The 22,072-nt window shown below is 43.0% G+C and overlaps 1 protein-coding gene across 1 annotated transcript in view; it reads right to left on the reverse strand.

Annotated features, from left to right (window-relative positions):
• The window catches only part of LOC133361338 (zinc finger protein 208-like), a gene marked incomplete at both ends in the record, with an annotated part of 534,864 nt that overhangs the window by 158,313 nt on the left and 354,479 nt on the right, over window positions 1-22,072 (reverse strand). Inside the window, 2 exons of the mRNA XM_061580270.1 lie at window positions 5,635-6,681; window positions 10,879-11,212. Of these exons, the coding sequence (XP_061436254.1) occupies window positions 5,635-6,681; window positions 10,879-11,212 (1,381 nt within the window). The remainder of the gene's footprint in view (window positions 1-5,634; window positions 6,682-10,878; window positions 11,213-22,072) is intronic.

Raw genomic sequence — 22,072 nt, forward strand, 5'->3', positions numbered from 1 at the left:
AGCAGCTACTAAAGTCGCTGCGGCAAACGAGGTGGTGGCTGGCCAAACCATGCCTCGCTGTTTGTCTCCGGAGTGATGACGGATACCAATCAGACCAAGCGGAGACCATGTACCAGATCGGATTTTGGTTACTGATGTTAGAGTGATTGTATTGCAAGTGTGGTCACTACTCGTCTGTATGTGCTCACTCCCGATGCTCGGCGGTTTTTGGCAACGCCACGGGGCTGCATTCACTTTAAATCGAGGACAATGGAGGGCATGGGGAACGTGTTTTTCCATTTATTCAAAATAAGCGCACAATTACACACTGAGATGCACTTACATATTCATGCATGAAGCACAATGGGCACATTACTCTTCGGTATGTTAATAGACATGCGGATTGTACCTTCCAAAATTAACAATCGAATGCAAATATCCTGAAAGACAAAGGATTGGATCCTAGGGGGGGAGTTATAAGGCGGCTCAGAAGCAGAGCTCAATGCCATTTCGAGAGGGAACTTGATGAGGTTGGACGCTCGACTCGTCGCTCTGCTGATCGCCCTTCAACCGCGAGACAACGCAGCCTGGCGAGCACAATTGCTGTGTCGACAGTTAGGCGACTTTGCGTCGGGAGAGTTCGTGGCGACATCTTCAGACGGGTTCTAGACATCAATATATAACGTGAATCTCCAAGTAAGTGTCTATTTTCGCGGATAAACGTGTTCGTCAAATTTACGGGATTTTTTTGCGTCTCGGTTAGACGCGAGTGTCGTTTTAGCAGTTAACAAAATCCAAAACTCAACGCTAAACATCCTTTCGGCCGAAAGCGTACTTTTGACTCGATAACACCGCTACTGTTACTACGCTCACATGGAGCAGAGACGCTCTCCACAGCCCCACGCACACGGAGACAAGAAGCCATTGAATTGCTCTGTCTGTGGGAAGGCATTTTCACGGCAATCAAATCTTAAGAGACACCAGAGAACACACACGGACGAGAAGCTATTCCTGTGCCCTGTGTGTGGGAAGACATTTGCACACTCATCAACTCTTCAAACTCATCAGAGAACACACACAGGCGAGAAGCCATTCCTGTGCCCTGTGTGTGGGAAGACATTTGCAAAGTCATCACATCTTCAGAGACACCAGAGAACACACACGGGCGAGAAGCCATTCCTGTGCTCTGTGTGTGGAAAGTCATTTGCACACTCATCAAAACGGAAGAGGCATCAGAAGGTCCACGATGATAGGAAGCTGAAACCAAGGTGCTGCAATGAGTCCTGAAGATAATTCCGCCTTCAAGTGTGCCCTTAACCGGCAGCATCTTGGCTGTCTACGCGATTAACACGTGTTCCTTGAGGGGAAAGGTCCCCGTAGTTAATCGCTCATCAACCTACCAGTCCCTAATTCCCGAAGTATGTCGGGGATAAACTGTACTCTATAACATGTAAACTGTAATACTATAAACGATAACACTAAACATTAAACGATTATAAACTAGTGTTTTAATTTATAACCATATAAACGGAGATAAGGTATTATAATATCATTAGAAGCATTAGAATCACAGTGTGGTCGTATAAGAATCACGCACAAACCCATTCTTAACTCATGAGATTCTGAATCTTTACGATTTTATAACAATCACAAATTGTAACAAAGCGAAATTCCAACAAGCAAAACACCACGCTCACATGACGTATTCTTAAACAAATTGCAACACTCAAGTGACAGAACTCAACATAAAAACGCCGCAATTAAAAGAACAACATCAGTAGACAAATCCTAAAAACAGACAACACAGGCACGTTAGTAGCTGTTAGAAGAAGACAACACCTAGCACCTTCAACTATACACATCATACAGCCAAATCGTTAATGGGGCGGTATATGACAGCCTTCAATGCTGTCGATGGGGACAAGCAGCGAGTGTTTAACTCCATTGTTTCAGAATCCGTGTCATCACCCGGCCACAGCGCCTTAGCCAAACTACATCTCCCCAACAAGGCTGCCTTCCCTATTCTGTGTATTTTAGCAGTTTATTTTCGGACGCACTTGAAGATAACAATTTGTCTAGAAAATGCAGGCGACTTGTTCTACCAACACGATTTCCAATTTATATCCGAAAGAAGTATGAGTTCATTTATGAGTAGTATTCACTAAGCACCGATGGCACTAACCTACACACAGCTATGATTAAACAAAGTAAACATTAGTCGCTCATCCCAGCTCAGACATGATCATAGCAATTATTTCCAAATTCGTGTCGGGTCCCACGAGAATAGGGCACGTTCACAAACTTTCAAATTGTAAACTCACAGAGCATACTCTAACATTATAAACTCTAACAATATAACCTTTAAACTATGAGCTATACATTGTAACGCTTTAAAATAACACTACAAACTAGTGTTCTAGTAAACTATAATGTTTTGAACTATAACAATATAAGCTATGAGCTATACACTATAAAGCTATAAAATAACAATAAACTAGTGTTACAGATTAGAACACCGAACATTGAAGTGTGATATTCGAATTCTCAGCTTCACACCGTGGTCCTATAAGAATCACACTATGCTCGTGAGTATGTAACATGTCTGTATGTAATATGCATGAATGTAATATGTCTGTATGTAACATGTATGCATGTAACATGTATGTATGTAACATGTTACATACATGCATGTAACATGCATGCATGTAACATGTATGTATGTAATATGGACGTGCGAACCAAGGGTGGGATATGTGAAACGGAAGGTGCAGGATCAGGATGGGATTAAAATTGTTTGAATAACACTTTCGTGGTATTAGGATCAAGCTGTCCACTGCTGGGTGAATGTTCTATCTCAATGGCATCAAATAGCAATATTCAGTATGTAAATATAGAATTATCTTACAAACCCAACATAAGCCCGTGCAATTATGATTCGTTACAATTGTAACGACTCGTTTGATAAGAGTATTTGATCAAAGTTTGTTATCCTATCACGGAACACCACTGAAACTTAAGCAGCAACAGTACCAGCAACAACAGTACCAGCAACAACAGCAGCAACTGCAGCAGCAGCAACTGCAGCAACTGCAGCAACTGCAACAGCAGCAACTGCAGCAGCAGCAACTGCAGCAGCAGCAACTGCAGCAGCAGCAACTGCAGAAACTGCAGCAGCAGCAACAACAACATCACCTTCAGAAATGCTGCGTCCCGCGGCACCATCCAGGCGAGGAAATGAAGAGCAGAGCCCGAATCGACGGCCGCCACCCGAACATCAGCAGCTGTTGATAGCGTGATTCTAATAGGACCACGTTGTTATGAAACTCATTTTGATGCTATTCTAAACCGAGCACCTCCCAGTTTGCATTTACGACTCCCAATGCGCATCTACATATAACATACACTCTAGCTCAGTGTAATTATAATACTACCATAGTGTTATTCTAATAATTTTCATCCGATTCCTAATCCTGCACGCCCCAGTTCGCATATCCGACCCCTCCGCTTCGCAAGTCCAAATGGCATGCATACACATTACATACATACGGGCAAAGTTCACATGCCCGTCCACTATTACTTCCTGTTAGTAGCTCAGCTTATTGGAGAGTATATTTAGTATATTGATAATATTGATGTAGTTTATAGTTTAGTTTTTTACGTGGTGGTATGGCTGCTGCAGCTCCTTATAATTAAAATTCCTTCCCTTTATTACTGCTAACCCCACTTCCTCCCTTTGTTCCTGCTAATCCTACATAATGCACGGGCATAATATGACTTTGAGACCCCCCCCCCCCACCTCCTACGCATTCCACAAGTAGTGACTAATCCCATATCTGCATTTCCCATAAATATTCTAATTTCATCTGTTGATATGCAAATTCCCTTGTCAAGGCGCCCTTCCCCCTGCAGCTTAAATATACGCTGCCAAGCTTGGTGGTGTTCATTCAGACGCTGTCTTTCCGATAGCCCTGTTCTTCACCTGAGGACGGTTGCCTGCGTTGTGGCCGAAACGTCGTGATAATTTTTTTATTCTGTTTTATTTGTATTATTTTATTATTTCCCTTCTACGTTATTTTACCGAAAGAACCAAGAAGATAACCTACACACAGTTATGGTTAAACAAAGTAGTATTTAGTCACTTAATTCTCAGTTCAGACGTGATCATCGCAATCATTTCCAGCCCGGCCACAAACAGCCGGGAAGCAGAAGCAGCAGAATCAGAAGTAGCTGCGTCGCCCTCGAAATGTGATGTTGCTGCTTCTGTTGCTGTTATATACGCAGGGAGGTGGTGTTCCATGATGGGATTACGCCTTTGATCAAAGACTCTGATCAAACTTACCCTATTGACGCCTTTGATCGTCGCATTTGACCAACTCTGATAGTTGTAGGCTCTCACATGTTAAGCTCTAACATAGTGCAACATAATATTATAACCTATGAACGCTGTAAAATCCTTTTAACTGTTATAGTGGGATTATAATCGAATAAGAATAATTAGAATCGCACTGTGCTCAAATTAGAATCACACTGGTGTCTTATGTATGGTAAGTGAATATGCAAACCGGGTATAGGATATGCAGGATTAGAATCGAACTACAATTATTCGAATCCCACTATTCTAATGATATTATAATACCTTGCCTCCGTGAATATGGTTATACGTTTATAATCGTTAAATGTTTAGTGTTATCGTTTTTATTATTACAGTTTACTTGTTATAGAGTACAGTTTATCCCCGACATACATCGGGATTAGGGACTGGTACGTTGATGAACGATTAACTACGGGGACCTTTCCCCTCAAGGAACACGTGTTAATCGGGTAGACAGCCAAGATGCTGCCGGTTAAGGGCACACTTGTGTGATGGAGATCCTCCACCTGAAATTCTCTGAACATGTTTTTGCTAGAAACATTATAAAATAAAGACCGGACAAACATTTGTTAAAAATACGTTTTTATTCATCTGCAATCATTTTTACGTCAAAACTCGAAGGGAATATTTATTATGTTCTATGTTAACACATTTCCAGTACAATGCAAACCATTTCCGTTCCAGGAATACCAACGCTTTAAAGTATCATTCTCCATGATTTCCTTATTAGTTCACCACATTTGTTCACTGTGCGTCTATGTTGAAGTCAAGGCCATATATCCAACGTACGCGTCATCAATGTACATCCTGAAATCGGCGATCTAAAGTCGATTAATACCAATCAAACACAGCTATATACTTGACAAAACCCGTTGAAAATGTTGAGTAAAGATGTACCTACAGACGCATTCCAACTTTAGCTCAACAGGAACACCTAACGACTACAATTACACCCTCTCACAACCAGTGCTCTTCACACCACTTCGGCAAGTAATCCGATAACATTACAAACAACCACTGTGCACGTAATTAAACTCACAAAAACTGTAAAACTAAAATGGTCAAAATTACACACAAAAGTACTCGATACGGCTTAATAGGTATAACCACATGACATAATATTTCAGTCACCCCGAGCTCTCGGTTTGATCCTCGAGCCACTCCATTACATCCAGCCATCTCTCGGGATCCAACTGCATGGGATCGAAGGTGGAAACTTCTTCAGGACTCATTGCAGCATCTTGAATTTCAGCTTTTGATTTCAGTTTCCTATCATTGTGGACCTTCTGATGCCTGTTCATGGTTGATGAGTTTGCAAATGTCTTCCCACACACAGGGCACAGGAAAGGCTTCTCGCCCGTGTGTGTTCTCTGATGACTATGAAGAGTTGATGAGTCTGCAAATGTCTTCCCACACACAGCGCACAGGAATGGCTTCTCGCCCGTGTGTGTTCTCTGATGACTATGAAGATTTGATGACTTGGAAAATGTCTTCCCACACACAGGGCACAGGAATGGCTTCTCGCCCGTGTGTGTTCTCTGATGACTATGAAGAGTTGATGAGTCTGCAAATGTCTTCCCACACACAGGGCACAGGAAAGGCTTCTCGCCCGTGTGTGTTCTCTGATGACTATGAAGAGTTGATGAGTCTGCAAATGTCTTCCCACACACAGCGCACAGGAATGGCTTCTCGCCCGTGTGTGTTCTCTGATGACTATGAAGATTTGATGACTTGGAAAATGTCTTCCCACACACAGGGCACAGGAATGGCTTCTCGCCCGTGTGTGTTCTCTGATGACTATGAAGAGTTGATGAGTCTGCAAATGTCTTCCCACACACAGGGCACAGGAATGGCTTCTCGCCCGTGTGTGTTCTCTGATGACTATGAAGATTTGATGACTTGGAAAATGTCTTCCCACACACAGGGCACAGGAATGGCTTCTCGCCCGTGTGTGTTCTCTGATGACTATGAAGAGTTGATGAGTCTGCAAATGTCTTCCCACACACAGGGCACAGGAATGGCTTCTCGCCCGTGTGTGTTCTCTGATGACTATGAAGATTTGATGACTTTGAAAATGTCTTCCCACACACAGAGCACAGGAACGGCTTCTCGCCCGTGTGTGTTTTCTGATGGTCTTGAAGAGTTGATGACTGTGCAAATGCCTTCCCACACACAGAGCACAGGAATGGCTTCCCGCCCGTGTGTGTTCTCTGGTGACTCTGAAGATGTGATGACCGTGCAAATGTCTTCCCACACACAGGGCACAGGAACGGCTTCTCGCCCGTGTGTGTTCTGTGGTGTTTCTTAAGATGTGATGACCGTGAAAAGGACTTCTCACACACAGAGCAATTGAATGGCTTCTTGCCTCCGTGTGCGTGGGGCTGTGGAGAGCCTCTCTGCTCCATGTGAGCGTAGTAACAGCAGCGGTGTTATTGAGTCAAAAGTACGCTATTGGCCCCAAGGATGTTTAACGTTGAGTTTTGGATTTTGTTAACTGCTAAAACAAAAACGACACTCGCGTCTAACCGAGAGAAAAAACAAATCCCGCTAATTTGACGACGAACACGTTTAAGAATTTATCCGCGAAAATAGACACTTACTTGGAGATTCACGGTATATCGATGTCTGAAACCCGTCTGAAGATGTCGCCACGAACTCTCCCGACCCAAAGTCGCCTAACTGTCGACTCAGCAATTGTGCTCGCCAGGCTGCGTTGTCTCGCGGTTGAAGGGCGATCAGCAGAGCGACGAGTCGAGCGTCCAACCTCATCAAGTTCCCTCTCGAAATGGCATTGAGCTCTGCTTCTGAGCCGCCTTATAACTCCCCCCCCTAGGATCCAATCCTTTGTCTTTCAGGATATTTGCATTCGATTGTTAATTTTGGAAGGCACAATCCGCATGTCTATTAACATACCGAAGAATAATGTGCCCATTGTGCTTCATGCATTAATATGTACGTGCATCTCAGTGTGTAATTGTGCGCTTATTTTGAATAAATGGAAAAACATTGTCCTCCATTTAAAGTGAATGCAGAGAAATTAGCATGTAACTTTGGAAAAGGAAGAGAGCGGCCTTCTCGACGAGGGAGTGAAACCCAATAGGTAATATTCTTTTACAGCGTTACAATGGATAGGTTGTAGTTCATAGGTTATAATATTATGTTTCACTATGATAGAGCTTAACATGTGAGAGTCTACAATATCAGAGTTGATCAAATGCGACGATCAAGGGCGTCAATCGGGTGAGTTTGAACAGAGGCTTTAATCAAAGGCGTCATCCCATCACGGAACACCACCTCCCTGCGTTTATTACAGCAACAGAAGCAACTACAGCAGCAACAACAGCAGCAACATCACATTTCGAGGGCGACGCAGCTACTTCCGATTCTGCCGCCCAGCTGTTTGTAGTCGGGACCTGCTCTCGCAGGACCCCACACGTCTTTGGAAATGATTGCGATGATCATGTCTGAGCTGAGAATTAAGTCACTCAAGATTACTTTTTTAACCATAACTTTAGGTAGGTTAGTGTCATTGGGGCTCTATGTATACTACTCATGAATGAAATCACACTACTGTATGGCATTGTACTAATTTTGGTTAATCGAGTAGAATAAGGCACGTGCCATGTCCAGACGAATTATTATCAACAACAAATTTTGAATAAATGGATAAACACGTTCGCCATGCCCTCCGTTGTCCTCAATTTAAAGTGAATGCAGCCCCGTGGCGTTGCCAAAAACCGCCAAGCTTCGGGAGGGAGCACGTACAGACGCGTAGTGACCACACTCGACTTTAATAGCTGCTCTCAAACAACACTGTCTCCAATAGTGTTTTACGGGCTATGGTGTTAAGCAGATAATCAGTCGTTTTGGTCAAGGCGTATGGGATAATACACACCTCTGTTATCCCACAAACACAATACACAGCAGCGGTAAGGCTGCCTTGTTGGGGAGATGTAGTTTGGGTAAGGTGCTGTAACTGGAGTTAGGCGATGTGACTGGGTTATCACGCGGATTCCGAAAAGCAGCTTAGACGAAACGATCCACTGCGCTCCCCACATGGACAACGACATTCTAAATTTTTAAAAAATTGAAAACATATTTTTAAATACGTATTTGAAAACAGGACCCTGCGGGGTGGGCTGGTAGGAATAATACTAATACCGGTACAGGGATATCGACCGGGTATAGAGGAGTTAAAAAGAAAATGATTTGTGCATGGGGGGTGAGCGATGACGTCCACACCCCCCTCCCCACTGACTCGCGCGCCCACAGAGCAAGGATTGCAACAGGCGATGTCATTGGCTGCGCCGGCAGCAGTCATTCTCCGCTGTAGGCCTGGCATCTGCTGCTCAGCTTCATTCCCCAGCTGTGGTCCCAGTGGCACCGTCTCTCTGGGGAACCGTGTGGTGTGTGTAGCGAGTATCACGGGGTGAGTGGGTAGTGTGGTGATAGCGGTCACGGTTGGCACCGATGCACGACCACCGCCACCACCCCTACTGGGCGGTGGACCTGCCGCCACAAAGCAGCACGCGGCGGAGGAGTGAGGCGATCGCTGTCGCCACGCGAGCGAGGCCCCCTGTTCTCGTGGGACCCGACACGGATTTGGAAATAATTGCTATGATCATGTCTGAGCTGGGATGAGCGACTAATGTTTACTTTGTTTAATCATAACTGTGTGTAGGTTAGTGTCATCGGTGCTTAGTGAATACTACTCATGAATGAACTCATACTTCTTTTGGATAGAAATTTGATATCGTGTTGGTAGAACAAGTCGCCTGCCTTTTCTAGACGAATTGTTATTTTCAACTGCGTCCGTAAATATATTGCTAAAATACACAGCATAGGGAAGGCTGCCTTGTTGGGGAGATGTAGTTTGGCTAAGGCGCTGTGGCCGGGTGATGACACGGATTCTGAAACAATGGAGTTAAACACTCGCTGCTTGTCCCCATCGACAGCATTGAAGGCTGTCATATACCGCGCCATTTACGAGTTGGCTGTATGATGTGTATAGTTGAAGGTGCTAGGTGTTGTCTTCTTCTAACAGCTACTAACGTGCCTGTGTTGTCTGTTTTTAGGATTTGTCTACTGATGTTGTTCTTTTAATTGCGGCGTTTTTATGTTGAGTTCTGTCACTTGAGTGTTGCAATTTGTTTAAGAATACGTCATGTGAGCGTGGTGTTTTGCTTGTTGGAATTTCGCTTTGTTACAATTTGTGATTGTTATAAAATCGTAAAGATTCAGAATCTCATGAGTTAAGAATGGGTTTGTGCGTGATTCTTATACGACCACACTGTGATTCTAATGATTCTAATGATATTATAATACCTTATCTCCGTTTATATGGTTATAAATTAAAACACTAGTTTATAATCGTTTAATGTTTAGTGTTATCGTTTATAGTATTACAGTTTACATGTTATAGAGTACAGTTTATCCCCGACATACTTCGGGAATTAGGGACTGGTAGGTTGATGAGCGATTAACTACGGGGACCTTTCCCCTCAAGGAACACGTGTTAATCGCGTAGACAGCCAAGATGCTGCCGGTTAAGGGCACACTTGTGTGACGGAGATCCTCCACCTGAAACTCGCTTAACATGTTTTTGCTAGGAACATTATAAAATAAAGAACATTTGTTAAAAATACGTTTTTATTCATCTGCAATCATTTTTACGTGAAAACTCGAAGGGAATATTTATTACATTTCCAGTACAATGCAAACTATTTCCGTTCCAGGAATACCAAAGCGTTAAAGTATCATTCCCCATGATTTCCTTATTAGTTCACCACATTTGTTCACTGTGGGTCTATGTTGAAGTCAAGGCCATATATCCAACGAACGCGTCATCAATGTACATCCTGAAATCGGCTATCTAAAGTTGATTAATACCAATAAAAAAGCTTTATACTTGAAAAAAAACGTTTAAAATGTTGAGTAAAGATGTACCTACATACGCATTCCAACTTTAGCTCAACAGGAACACTTAACGACGACAATTGAACAGTCTCACAACCAGTGCTCATCACACCACTTCGGCAAGTAATCCGATAACATTACAAACCACCACTGTGCACGTCAAAAACTGTAAATGGTCAAAATTATAACCAAAAAGTACTCGATACGGCTTAATAGGTATAACCACCTGACATAATATTTTTTCAGTCACTCCGAGCTCTCGGTTTGATCCCCGAGCCACTCCATTACATCCAGCCACCTCTCGGGATCCAACTGCATGGGATCGAATGTGGAAACTTCTTCAGGACCAATTGCAGCACCTTGAATTTCAGCTTTTGATTTCAGTTTCCTATCATTGTGGACCTTCTGATGCCTGTTCATGTTTGATGAGTGTGCAAATGCCTCCCCACACACAGGGCACAAGAATGGCTTCTCGCCCGTGTGTGTTCTCTGGTGACTTTGAAGATGTGATGACTTTGCAAATGTCTTCCTAATAAAACAGAGCACAGGAATGGCTTCTTGCCCGTATGTGTTCTCTGATGGTCTTGACAAGTTGACGAGTGTGCAAATGCCTTTCCACACACAGGGCACAGGAATGGCTTCTCGCCGGTGTGTATTCTCTGGTGACTCTGAAGATGTGATGAGTGTGCAAATGTCTTCCCACACACAGAGCACAGAAACGGCTTCTCGCCCGTGTGTGTTCTCTGGTGACTCTGAAGATGTGATGACTGTGCAAATGTCTTCCCACACACAGGGCACAGGAACGGCTTCTCGCCCGTGTGTGTTCTCTGGTGACTCTGAAGATGTGATGAATGTGCAAATGTCTTCCCACACACAGGGCACATGAACGGCTTCTCGCCCGTGTGTGTTCTCTGGTGTCTCTGAAGATGTGATGGCCATGAAAATGTCTTCCCACACACAGAGCAATTGAATGGCTTCTTGCCTCCGTGTACGTGGGGCTGTGGAGAGCGTCTCTGCTCCATGTGAGCGAAGTAACAGCAGCGGTGTTATCGAGTCAAAAGTACGCTATCGGCCGCAAGGATGTTTAGCGTTGAGTTTTGGATTTTGTTAACAGCTAAAACAAGAACGACACTCGCGTCTAACCGAGAAGCAAAAAAATCCCGCTAATTTGACGACGAACACGTTTAAGAGTTTATCCGTGAAAATAGACACCTACTTGGAGATTCACGGTATATCGATGTCTAGAACCCGTCTGAAGATGTCGCCACGAACTCTCCCTTACGCAAAGTCGCCTAACTGCCGACACAGCAATTGTGCTCGCCAGGCTGCGTTGTCTCGCGGTTGAAGGGCGATCAGCAGAGCGACGAGTCGAGCGTCCAACCTCATCAAGTTCCCTCTCGAAATGGCATTGAGCTCTGCTTCTGAGCCGCCTTATAACTCCCCCCCTAGGATCCAATCCTTTGTCTTTCAGGATATTTGCATTCGATTGTTAATTTTGGAAGGTACAATTCGCATGTCTATTAACATACCGAAGGGTAATGTGTCCTTTGTGCTTCATGCATGAATATGTAAGTGCATCTCAGTGTGTAATTATGCGCTTATTTTGAATAAATGGATAAACACGTTCGCCATGCCCTCCATTGTCCTCGATTTAAAGTGAATGCAGCCCCGTGGCGTTGCCAAAAACCGCCAAGCGTCGGGAGTGAGCACGTACAGACGCTTGCAATACAATCACTCTAACATCAGTAACCAAAATCCGATCTGGTACATGGTCTCCGCTTAAACTTGTTTATATTCGTTTAATGTTTAATGCTCTCTTTAAAGCGTTACAGTTTACATGTTTTAGAGTACAAGTGATCTCCAGTATACTTCGGAATTTAGCGAAAGGAACGTTGCTAAACTATTTATAACAGGGACCTTTCCCCTCTAGGAACACATGTTGATGGTGGAGACAGCCAAGACGTTGCCGGTTAATGTCAGACTTGTGTTGCTGCAGTTGCTGCTGCTGCAGTTGCTGCTGCTGCAGTTGCTGCAGTTGCTGCTGCTGCAGTTGCTGCTGTTGCTGTAGTTGCTGCTGCTGCAGTTGCTGCTGCTGCTGCAGTTTCTGCTGCTGCTGCAGTTGCTGCTGCTTCTGCTGTTGCTGCTGCTGCTGTTGTTGCTGCTGTTGCTGCTTAATATGCTTCAGTTCCAGTGGTGTTCCGTGATGGGATAACAAACTTTGATTAAATACTTTTATCAAACAAGTCATTACAATTGCAACGATTCAGAATTTCACGGGCTAATATTGGGTTTGTGCGATTATTGAACATATTCATACTGAATATTGTTATTTGATTCCATTGAGATGGAACATTCATCCCGCAGTGGACAGCTTGATCCTAATACCACCAAAGTGTTAATCAAGTAATTTTAATCCCATCCTGATCCTGCACCTTCCGTTTCACATATCACATCCTTGGTTCGCACGTCCATATTACATACATACATGTTACATACATGCATGTACCATGTTACATACATACATGTTACATGCATACATGTTACATGCACATATACTTACTACAAACAGATATGTTCCATACATACATGTTACATACTTACGACCGTAGTGTGATTCGAAGAGGACCACGGAGTGACTCGAATAATTCGAATGCGATTCGAAAATCACACTTCAAGGTAGGTTGTTGTAATCTATAACACTAGTTAATAATGTTATTGTATAGCGTTATAATGTATAGCTCATAGGTTATATTGTTAGAGTTCACATACTAGTTTACAGTAATTTGAAGATTCTTCAAATGTATATGTGAATGTTTTTAAGTTACCATTGTTGAAGTTCATAATGTTAAAGTTCACAGTGTGAGAATTTACAATGTGAGAGTATATCCAAGACGACGATCGATGGCGTTGGTAGGTTGGTGTCACGGGACACCAACATGCTGCCGATATAACAGTAACAGAAGCAACTACAGCAGCTACGAAACCATTCGATGGCAAAGCAGCGACTTCTTCTTCAATCTGAGAGTTTGTGGCCGTGCCCTGTTCTCGTGGGACCCGACACGGATTTGGAAATAATTGCTATGATCATGTCTGAGCTGAGATGAGCGACTAATGTTTACTTTGTTTAATCATAACTGTGCGTAGGTTAGTGCCATCGGTGCTTAGTGAATACTACTCATGAATGAACTCATTCTTTCGGATAGAAATTTGAAATCGTTTTGGTAGAACAATTCGCTTTCCTTTTCGAGACGAATTGTTATCTTCAAGTGCGCCCGTAAATATACTGCTAAAATACACAGCATAGGGAAGGCAGCCTTGTTCGGGAGATGTAGTTTGGGTAAGGCGCTGTCCACTATTGGATGAATGTCCCATCTCAATGGCATCAAATAGCAATATTTAGTATGAATATGTAAAATAATCGCACAAACCCAACATAAGCCCGTGATATAATGAATCGTTACAATTGTAATGGCTCCGGACTCAAGACTGCAGAGGGTTCTTTTATTTAGCCTTTAACGCGGTTTCAGACCCCAGGCGTCACGATATAGCAACGACGACGGCGTGAACCTCCGCCCACACTTGGTCTCGCCTTCCCTTCTCGAACTCTCTCTATCTTGTTGTCACCACTTGTCCCTTAGTTGACCCACTGTCTTTACATCACCCACCTCTATGACCTCTACCTGACCCCGCCATAGGCGGAGCAACTTGGGGGACGTACCCGGTGGCACCTGTGGGCAATACACCATGCCCTGTCCCCGACCGCCCATGGAAGCACGTGTTCCCGCTGCCCCGTGTTCTTTTAATTAGCGGATTGCGCTCTGGTGGGGAAAGGTCCTCATTATGAATCGTTTCGCAACGTTCAGGTCCCGAAACCCGAAGTATACGGGGGATGACCTGTACTCTATAACATGTAAACTGATAACACTATGAACAATGACACTAAACATTAAACGACTTTATTTTTTTTCATAATAGATTCCACCATAAACGGAGTTACGGTATGAGAATGTCATTAGAAGCATTTTAATCGCTCATATGTATGTAAAGTGTAGGTTCAATCGAATCGGGGGACGGATATGCGAACTGTGGGGGTTTGCAGGGTTAGAATCGCATTAAAATTATTCTAATAACAATATGTTCGTATGCGCATTTTACTGTGCTTGAATATATGTTATGTGCGAATGCGAATCGTTAGTCATAAATGCGAGGCAGGGTTTAAAATGTGCATGTTTAATCCAGTGTTAACGTTAATCCAGTGTTAGCATTATATTTAAGGACAATATTGTTAATATCAATTCGTCTGGACATGGCACGTGTCTTGTTCGTCTCGATCAACCAACATTAGTACAATGTCGGTCATAAAGGAGTGCGAGTTCATTCATAAGCAGTGTTCGCTGATCCCCGATGACACAGACCTACACACAAACAAAGTACTCTTTATTAAATTAACTATCAGCTCAGACATCATCATCTCAATCATTTACAAAGACGTGTGGGGTCCCGCGAGAGCAGGGCCTGGCAACAAATATCTGAGCAGCGGAAGCAGCAGAATCAGAAGTAGCTGCGTCGCCCTCGACATGTGATGTTGCTGCTGCTGTATTTGTTTCTGCGTGGATCAAGATTGACGCTCTTGATCAACTCTGACATTGTAAACTCTCACATGTTAAACTCTAACATAGTGAAATATAATATTATCACCTATGAACTACAACCTATCCATTGTTACGCTGGAAAATACGATTAACTGTTATAGTGCAGAACCACATAATTGGAGGTGTGGGATTATAATCGCATACTAATCATTAGAATCGCACTGAGCTAATTAGAATCACACTGTGGTTGCACGTATGGTAAGTTAATATGCCAACCGGGGGTAGGATATGCAGGATTAGAATCGAATTACAATTATTCGAATCCCACTCGTCGTATTAGAATCACACTTTCCACTGTTGGATGAATGTGTCGTATCAATGGAATTGAATAGCCATATAAGTATATACAGTATACACAAATAAAGAGTATAACAATCACACATTGTAACGTAGATACAAGAAACATTATTTTTAAAAAACGCATTTACAAATATATATTCCACTTTTTTAAAACTCAGAATGTCGTCGTTCATGTGGGGAGATGGAACGCAGTGGATCGTATTGTCTAAGCTGCTTTTAGGAATCCGTGTGATAACCCAGTCACATCGCCTAACTCCAGTGACAGCACCTTACCCAAGCTACATCTCCCCAACAAGGCAGCCTTCCCTATGCTTTGTATATAAGCAAAGGCAGGCGACTTGTTCATGAGTAGTATTCACTAAGCCCCGATGGCACTAACCTACACACAGTTATGATTAAACAAAGTAAACATTAGTCACTCATCCCAGCTCAGACATGATCATAGCAATTATTTCCAAATCCGTGTCGGGTCCCACGAGAACAGGGCACGGCCACAAACTCTCAGATTGAAGAAGTCGCTGCTTTGCCATCGAATGGTTTCGTAGCTGCTGTAGTTGCTTCTGTTACTGTTATATCGGCAGCATGTTGGTGTCCCGTGACACCAACCTACCAGACCAACGCCATCGATCGACGTCTTGGATATACTTTCACATTGTAAATTCTCACACTGTGAACTTTAACATTATGAACTTCAACAATGGTAACTTAAAAACATTCACATATACATTTGAAGAATCTACAAATTACTGCAAACTTGTATTATAGTAAACTCCGTGTGGGGTCCCACGAGGACAGGGCACGTCCAAAAACTCTCACATTATAAACTCAAACTGTAAGCTCTAACATTATAAACTCTAACATTATAACTGTTATAGCTATACATTATAACACTATACAATAACATAATTAACTAGTGTTATAGATTTGAACAACCTAAATTGAAGTGTGATATTCGAATCGCATTCGAATTACTCGAATCACTCCGTGGTCCTCTTCGAATCACACTACGGTCGTAAGTATGTAACATGTATGGAACATATCTGTTTGTAGTAAGTATATGTGCATGTAACATGTATGCATGTAACATGTATGTATGTAACATGGTACATGCATGTATGTAAAATGTATGTATGTAATATGGACGTGCGAACCAAGGGTGTGATATGTGAAACGGAAGGTGCAGGATCAGGATGGGATTACAATTATTTGAATAACACTTTGGTGGTATTAGGATCAAGCTGTCCACTGCGGGATGAATGTTCCATCTCAATGGAATCAAATAACAATATTCAGTATGAATATGTTAAATAATCGCACAAACCCAATATTAGCCCGTGAAATTATGAATCGTTGCAATTGTAATGACTTGTTTGATAAAAGTATTTAATCAAAGTTTGTTATCCCATCACGGAACGCCACTGGAACTGAAGCATATTAAGCAGCAACAGCAGCAACAACAGCAGCAGCAGCAGCAACAGCAGAAGCAGCAGCAACTGCAGCAGCAGCAGAAACTGCAGCAGCAGCAGCAACTGCAGCAGCAGCAACTACAGCAACAGCAGCAACTGCAGCAGCAGCAACTGCAGCAACTGCAGCAGCAGCAACTGCAGCAGCAGCAACTGCAGCAACACAAGTCTGACATTAACCGGCAACGTCTTGGCTGTCTCCACCATCAACATGTGTTCCTAGAGGGGAAAGGTCCCTGTTATAAATAGTTTAGCAACGTTCCTTTCGCTAATTCCGAAGTATACTGGAGATCACTTGTACTCTAAAACATGTAAACTGTAACGCTTTAAAGAGAGCATTAAACATTAAACGAATATAAACAAGTTTAAGCGGAGACCATGTACCAGATCGGATTTTGGTTACTGATGTTAGAGTTATTGTATTGCAAGCGTCTGTACGTGCTCACTCCCGAAGCTTGGCGGTTTTTGGCAACGCCACGGGGCTGCATTCACTTTAAATCGAGGACAATGGAGGGCATGGCGAACGTGTTTATCCATTTATTCAAAATAAGCGCATAATTACACACTGAGATGCACTTACATATTCATGCATGAAGCACAAAGGACACATTACCCTTCGGTATGTTAATAGACATGCGGATTGTACCTTCCAAAATTAACAATCGAATGCAAATATCCTGAAAGACAAAGGATTGGATCCTAGGGGGGGAGTTATAAGGCGGCTCAGAAGCAGAGCTCAATGCCATTTCGAGAGGGAACTTGATGAGGTTGGACGCTCGACTCGTCGCTCTGCTGATCGCCCTTCAACCGCGAGACAACGCAGCCTGGCGAGCACAATTGCTGTGTCGGCAGTTAGGCGACTTTGCATCGGGAGAGTTCGTGGCGACATCTTCAGACGGGTTCTAGACATCGATATACCGTGAATCTCCAAGTAGGTGTCTATTTTCACGGATAAACTCTTAAACGTGTTCGTCGTCAAATTAGCGGGATTTTTTTGCGTCTCGGTTAGACGCGAGTGTCGTTCTTGTTTTAGCTGTTAACAAAATCCAAAACTCAACGCTAAACATCCTTGCGGCCGATAGCGTACTTTTGACTCGATAACACCGCTGCTGTTACTTCGCTCACATGGAGCAGAGACGCTCTCCACAGCCCCACGTACACGGAGGCAAGAAGCCATTCAATTGCTCTGTGTGTGGGAAGACATTTTCATGGCCATCACATCTTCAGAGACACCAGAGAACACACACGGGCGAGAAGCCGTTCATGTGCCCTGTGTGTGGGAAGACATTTGCACATTCATCACATCTTCAGAGTCACCAGAGAACACACACGGGCGAGAAGCCGTTCCTGTGCCCTGTGTGTGGGAAGACATTTGCACAGTCATCACATCTTCAGAGTCACCAGAGAACACACACGGGCGAGAAGCCGTTTCTGTGCTCTGTGTGTGGGAAGACATTTGCACACTCATCACATCTTCAGAGTCACCAGAGAATACACACCGGCGAGAAGCCATTCCTGTGCCCTGTGTGTGGAAAGGCATTTGCACACTCGTCAACTTGTCAAGACCATCAGAGAACACATACGGGCAAGAAGCCATTCCTGTGCTCTGTGTGTAGGAAGACATTTGCAAAGTCATCACATCTTCAAAGTCACCAGAGAACACACACGGGCGAGAAGCCATTCTTGTCCCCTGTGTGTGGGGAGGCATTTGCACACTCATCAAACATGAACAGGCATCAGAAGGTCCACAATGATAGGAAACTGAAATCAAAAGCTGAAATTCAAGGTGCTGCAATTGGTCCTGAAGAAGTTTCCACATTCGATCCCATGCAGTTGGATCCCGAGAGGTGGCTGGATGTAATGGAGTGGCTCGGGGATCAAACCGAGAGCTCGGAGTGACTGAAAAAATATTATGTCAGGTGGTTATACCTATTAAGCCGTATCGAGTACTTTTTGGTTATAATTTTGACCATTTACAGTTTTTGACGTGCACAGTGGTGGTTTGTAATGTTATCGGATTACTTGCCGAAGTGGTGTGATGAGCACTGGTTGTGAGACTGTTCAATTGTAGTCGTTAAGTGTTCCTGTTGAGCTAAAGTTGGAATGCGTATGTAGGTACATCTTTACTCAACATTTTAAACGTTTTTTTTCAAGTATAAAGCTTTTTTATTGGTATTAATCAACTTTAGATAGCCGATTTCAGGATGTACATTGATGACGTGTTCGTTGGATATATGGCCTTGACTTCAACATAGACCCACAGTGAACAAATGTGGTGAACTAATAAGGAAATCATGGGGAATGATACTTTAACGCTTTGGTATTCCTGGAACGGAAATAGTTTGCATTGTACTGGAAATGTAATAAATATTCCCTTCGAGTTTTCACGTAAAAATGATTGCAGATGAATAAAAACGTATTTTTAACAAATGTTCTTTATTTTATAATGTTCCTAGCAAAAACATGTTAAGCGAGTTTCAGGTGGAGGATCTCCGTCACACAAGTGTGCCCTTAACCGGCAGCATCTTGGCTGTCTACGCGATTAACACGTGTTCCTTGAGGGGAAAGGTCCCCGTAGTTAATCGCTCATCAACCTACCAGTCCCTAATTCCCGAAGTATGTCGGGGATAAACTGTACTCTATAACATGTAAACTGTAATACTATAAACGATAACACTAAACATTAAACGATTATAAACTAGTGTTTTAATTTATAACCATATAAACGGAGATAAGGTATTATAATATCATTAGAAGCATTAGAATCACAGTGTGGTCGTATAAGAATCACGCACAAACCCATTCTTAACTCATGAGATTCTGAATCTTTACGATTTTATAACAATCACAAATTGTAACAAAGCGAAATTCCAACAAGCAAAACACCACGCTCACATGACGTATTCTTAAACAAATTGCAACACTCAAGTGACAGAACTCAACATAAAAACGCCGCAATTAAAAGAACAACATCAGTAGACAAATCCTAAAAACAGACAACACAGGCACGTTAGTAGCTGTTAGAAGAAGACAACACCTAGCACCTTCAACTATACACATCATACAGCCAACTCGTAAATGGCGCGGTATATGACAGCCTTCAATGCTGTCGATGGGGACAAGCAGCGAGTGTTTAACTCCATTGTTTCAGAATCCGTGTCATCACCCGGCCACAGCGCCTTAGCCAAACTACATCTCCCCAACAAGGCAGCCTTCCCTATGCTGTGTATTTTAGCAATATATTTACGGACGCACTTGAAAATAACAATTCGTCTAGAAAAGGCAGGCGACTTGTTCTACCAACACGATATCAAATTTCTATCCGAAAGAAGTATGAGTTCATTCATAGTAGTATTCACTAAGCACCGATGACACTAACCTACACACAGTTATGATTAAACAAAGTAAACATTAGTCGCTCATCCCAGCTCAGACATGATCATAGCAATTATTTCCAAATCCGTGTCGGGTCCCACGAGAACAGGGCACGGCCACAAACTCTCAGATTGAAGAAGTCGCTGCTTTGCCATCGAATGGTTTCGTAGCTGCTGTAGTTGCTTCTGTTACTGTTATATACGCAGCATGTTGGTGTCCCGTGATGGGATGACGTCTTTGATCAAAAACTATGATCGAACCTACCAGACCAACGCCATCGATCGACGTCTTGGATATACTCTCACATTGTAAATTCTCACAATGTGAACTTTAACATTATGAACTTCAACAATGGTAACTTAAAAACATTCACATATACATTTGAAGAATCTTCAAATTACTGTAAACTAGTATGTGAACTCTAACAATATAACCTATGAGCTATACATTATAACGCTATACAATAACATTATTAACTAGTGTTATAGATTACAACAACCTACCTTGAAGTGTGATTTTCGAATCGCATTCGAATTATTCGAGTCACTCCGTGGTCCTCTTCGAATCACACTACGGTCGTAAGTATGTAACATGTATGTATGGAACATATCTGTTTGTAGTAAGTATATGTGCATGTAACATGTATGCATGTAACATGTATGTATGTAACATGGTACATGCATGTATGTAACATGTATGTATGTAATATGGACGTGCGAACCAAGGATGTGATATGTGAAACGGAAGGTGCAGGATCAGGATGGGGTTAAAATTATTTGAATAACACTTTGGTGGTATTAGGATCAAGTTGTCCACTGCGGGATGAATGTTCCATCTCAATGGAATCAAATAACAATATTCAGTATGAATATGTTCAATAATCGCACAAACCCAATATTAGCCCGTGAAATTATGAATCGTTGCAATTGTAATGACTTGTTTGATAAAAGTATTTAATCAAAGTTTGTTATCCCATCACGGAACACCACTGGAACTGAAGCATATTAAGCAGCAACAGCAGCAACAACAGCAGCAGCAGCAGCAACAGCAGAAGCAGCAGCAACTGCAGCAGCAGCAGAAACTGCAGCAGCAGCAGCAACTGCAGCAGCAGCAACTACAGCAACAGCAGCAACTGCAGCAGCAGCAACTGCAGCAGCAGCAGCAACTGCAGCAGCAGCAACTGCAGCAACACAAGTCTGACATTAACCGGCAACGTCTTGGCTGTCTCCACCATCAACATGTGTTCCTAGAGGGGAAAGGTCCCTGTTATAAATAGTTTAGCAACGTTCCTTTCGCTAATTCCGAAGTATACTGGAGATCACTTGTACTCTAAAACATGTAAACTGTAACGCTTTAAAGAGAGCATTAAACATTAAACGAATATAAACAAGTTTAAGCGGAGACCATGTACCAGATCGGATTTTGGTTACTGATGTTAGAGTGATTGTATTGCAAGCGTCTGTACGTGCTCACTCCCGAAGCTTGGCGGTTTTTGGCAACGCCACGGGGCTGCATTCACTTTAAATCGAGGACAATGGAGGGCATGGCGAACGTGTTTATCCATTTATTCAAAATAAGCGCATAATTACACACTGAGATGCACTTACATATTCATGCATGAAGCACAAAGGACACATTACCCTTCGGTATGTTAATAGACATGCGGATTGTACCTTCCAAAATTAACAATCGAATGCAAATATCCTGAAAGACAAAGGATTGGATCCTAGGGGGGGAGTTATAAGGCGGCTCAGAAGCAGAGCTCAATGCCATTTCGAGAGGGAACTTGATGAGGTTGGACGCTCGACTCGTCGCTCTGTTGATCGCCCTTCAACCGCGAGACAACGCAGCCTGGCGAGCACAATTGCTGTGTCGGCAGTTAGGCGACTTTGCGTCGGGAGAGTTCGTGGCGACATCTTCAGACGGGTTCTAGACATCGATATACCGTGAATCTCCAAGTAGGTGTCTATTTTCACCGATAAACTCTTAAACGTGTTCGTCGTCAAATTAGCGGG

The sequence above is a fragment of the Lethenteron reissneri genome, chromosome 72 (genome assembly GCF_015708825.2).
Source record: "Lethenteron reissneri isolate LAM-NWPU_2019-01 chromosome 72, ASM1570882v1, whole genome shotgun sequence".
In the NCBI taxonomy this organism is placed as follows: Eukaryota; Metazoa; Chordata; class Hyperoartia; order Petromyzontiformes; family Petromyzontidae; genus Lethenteron; species Lethenteron reissneri.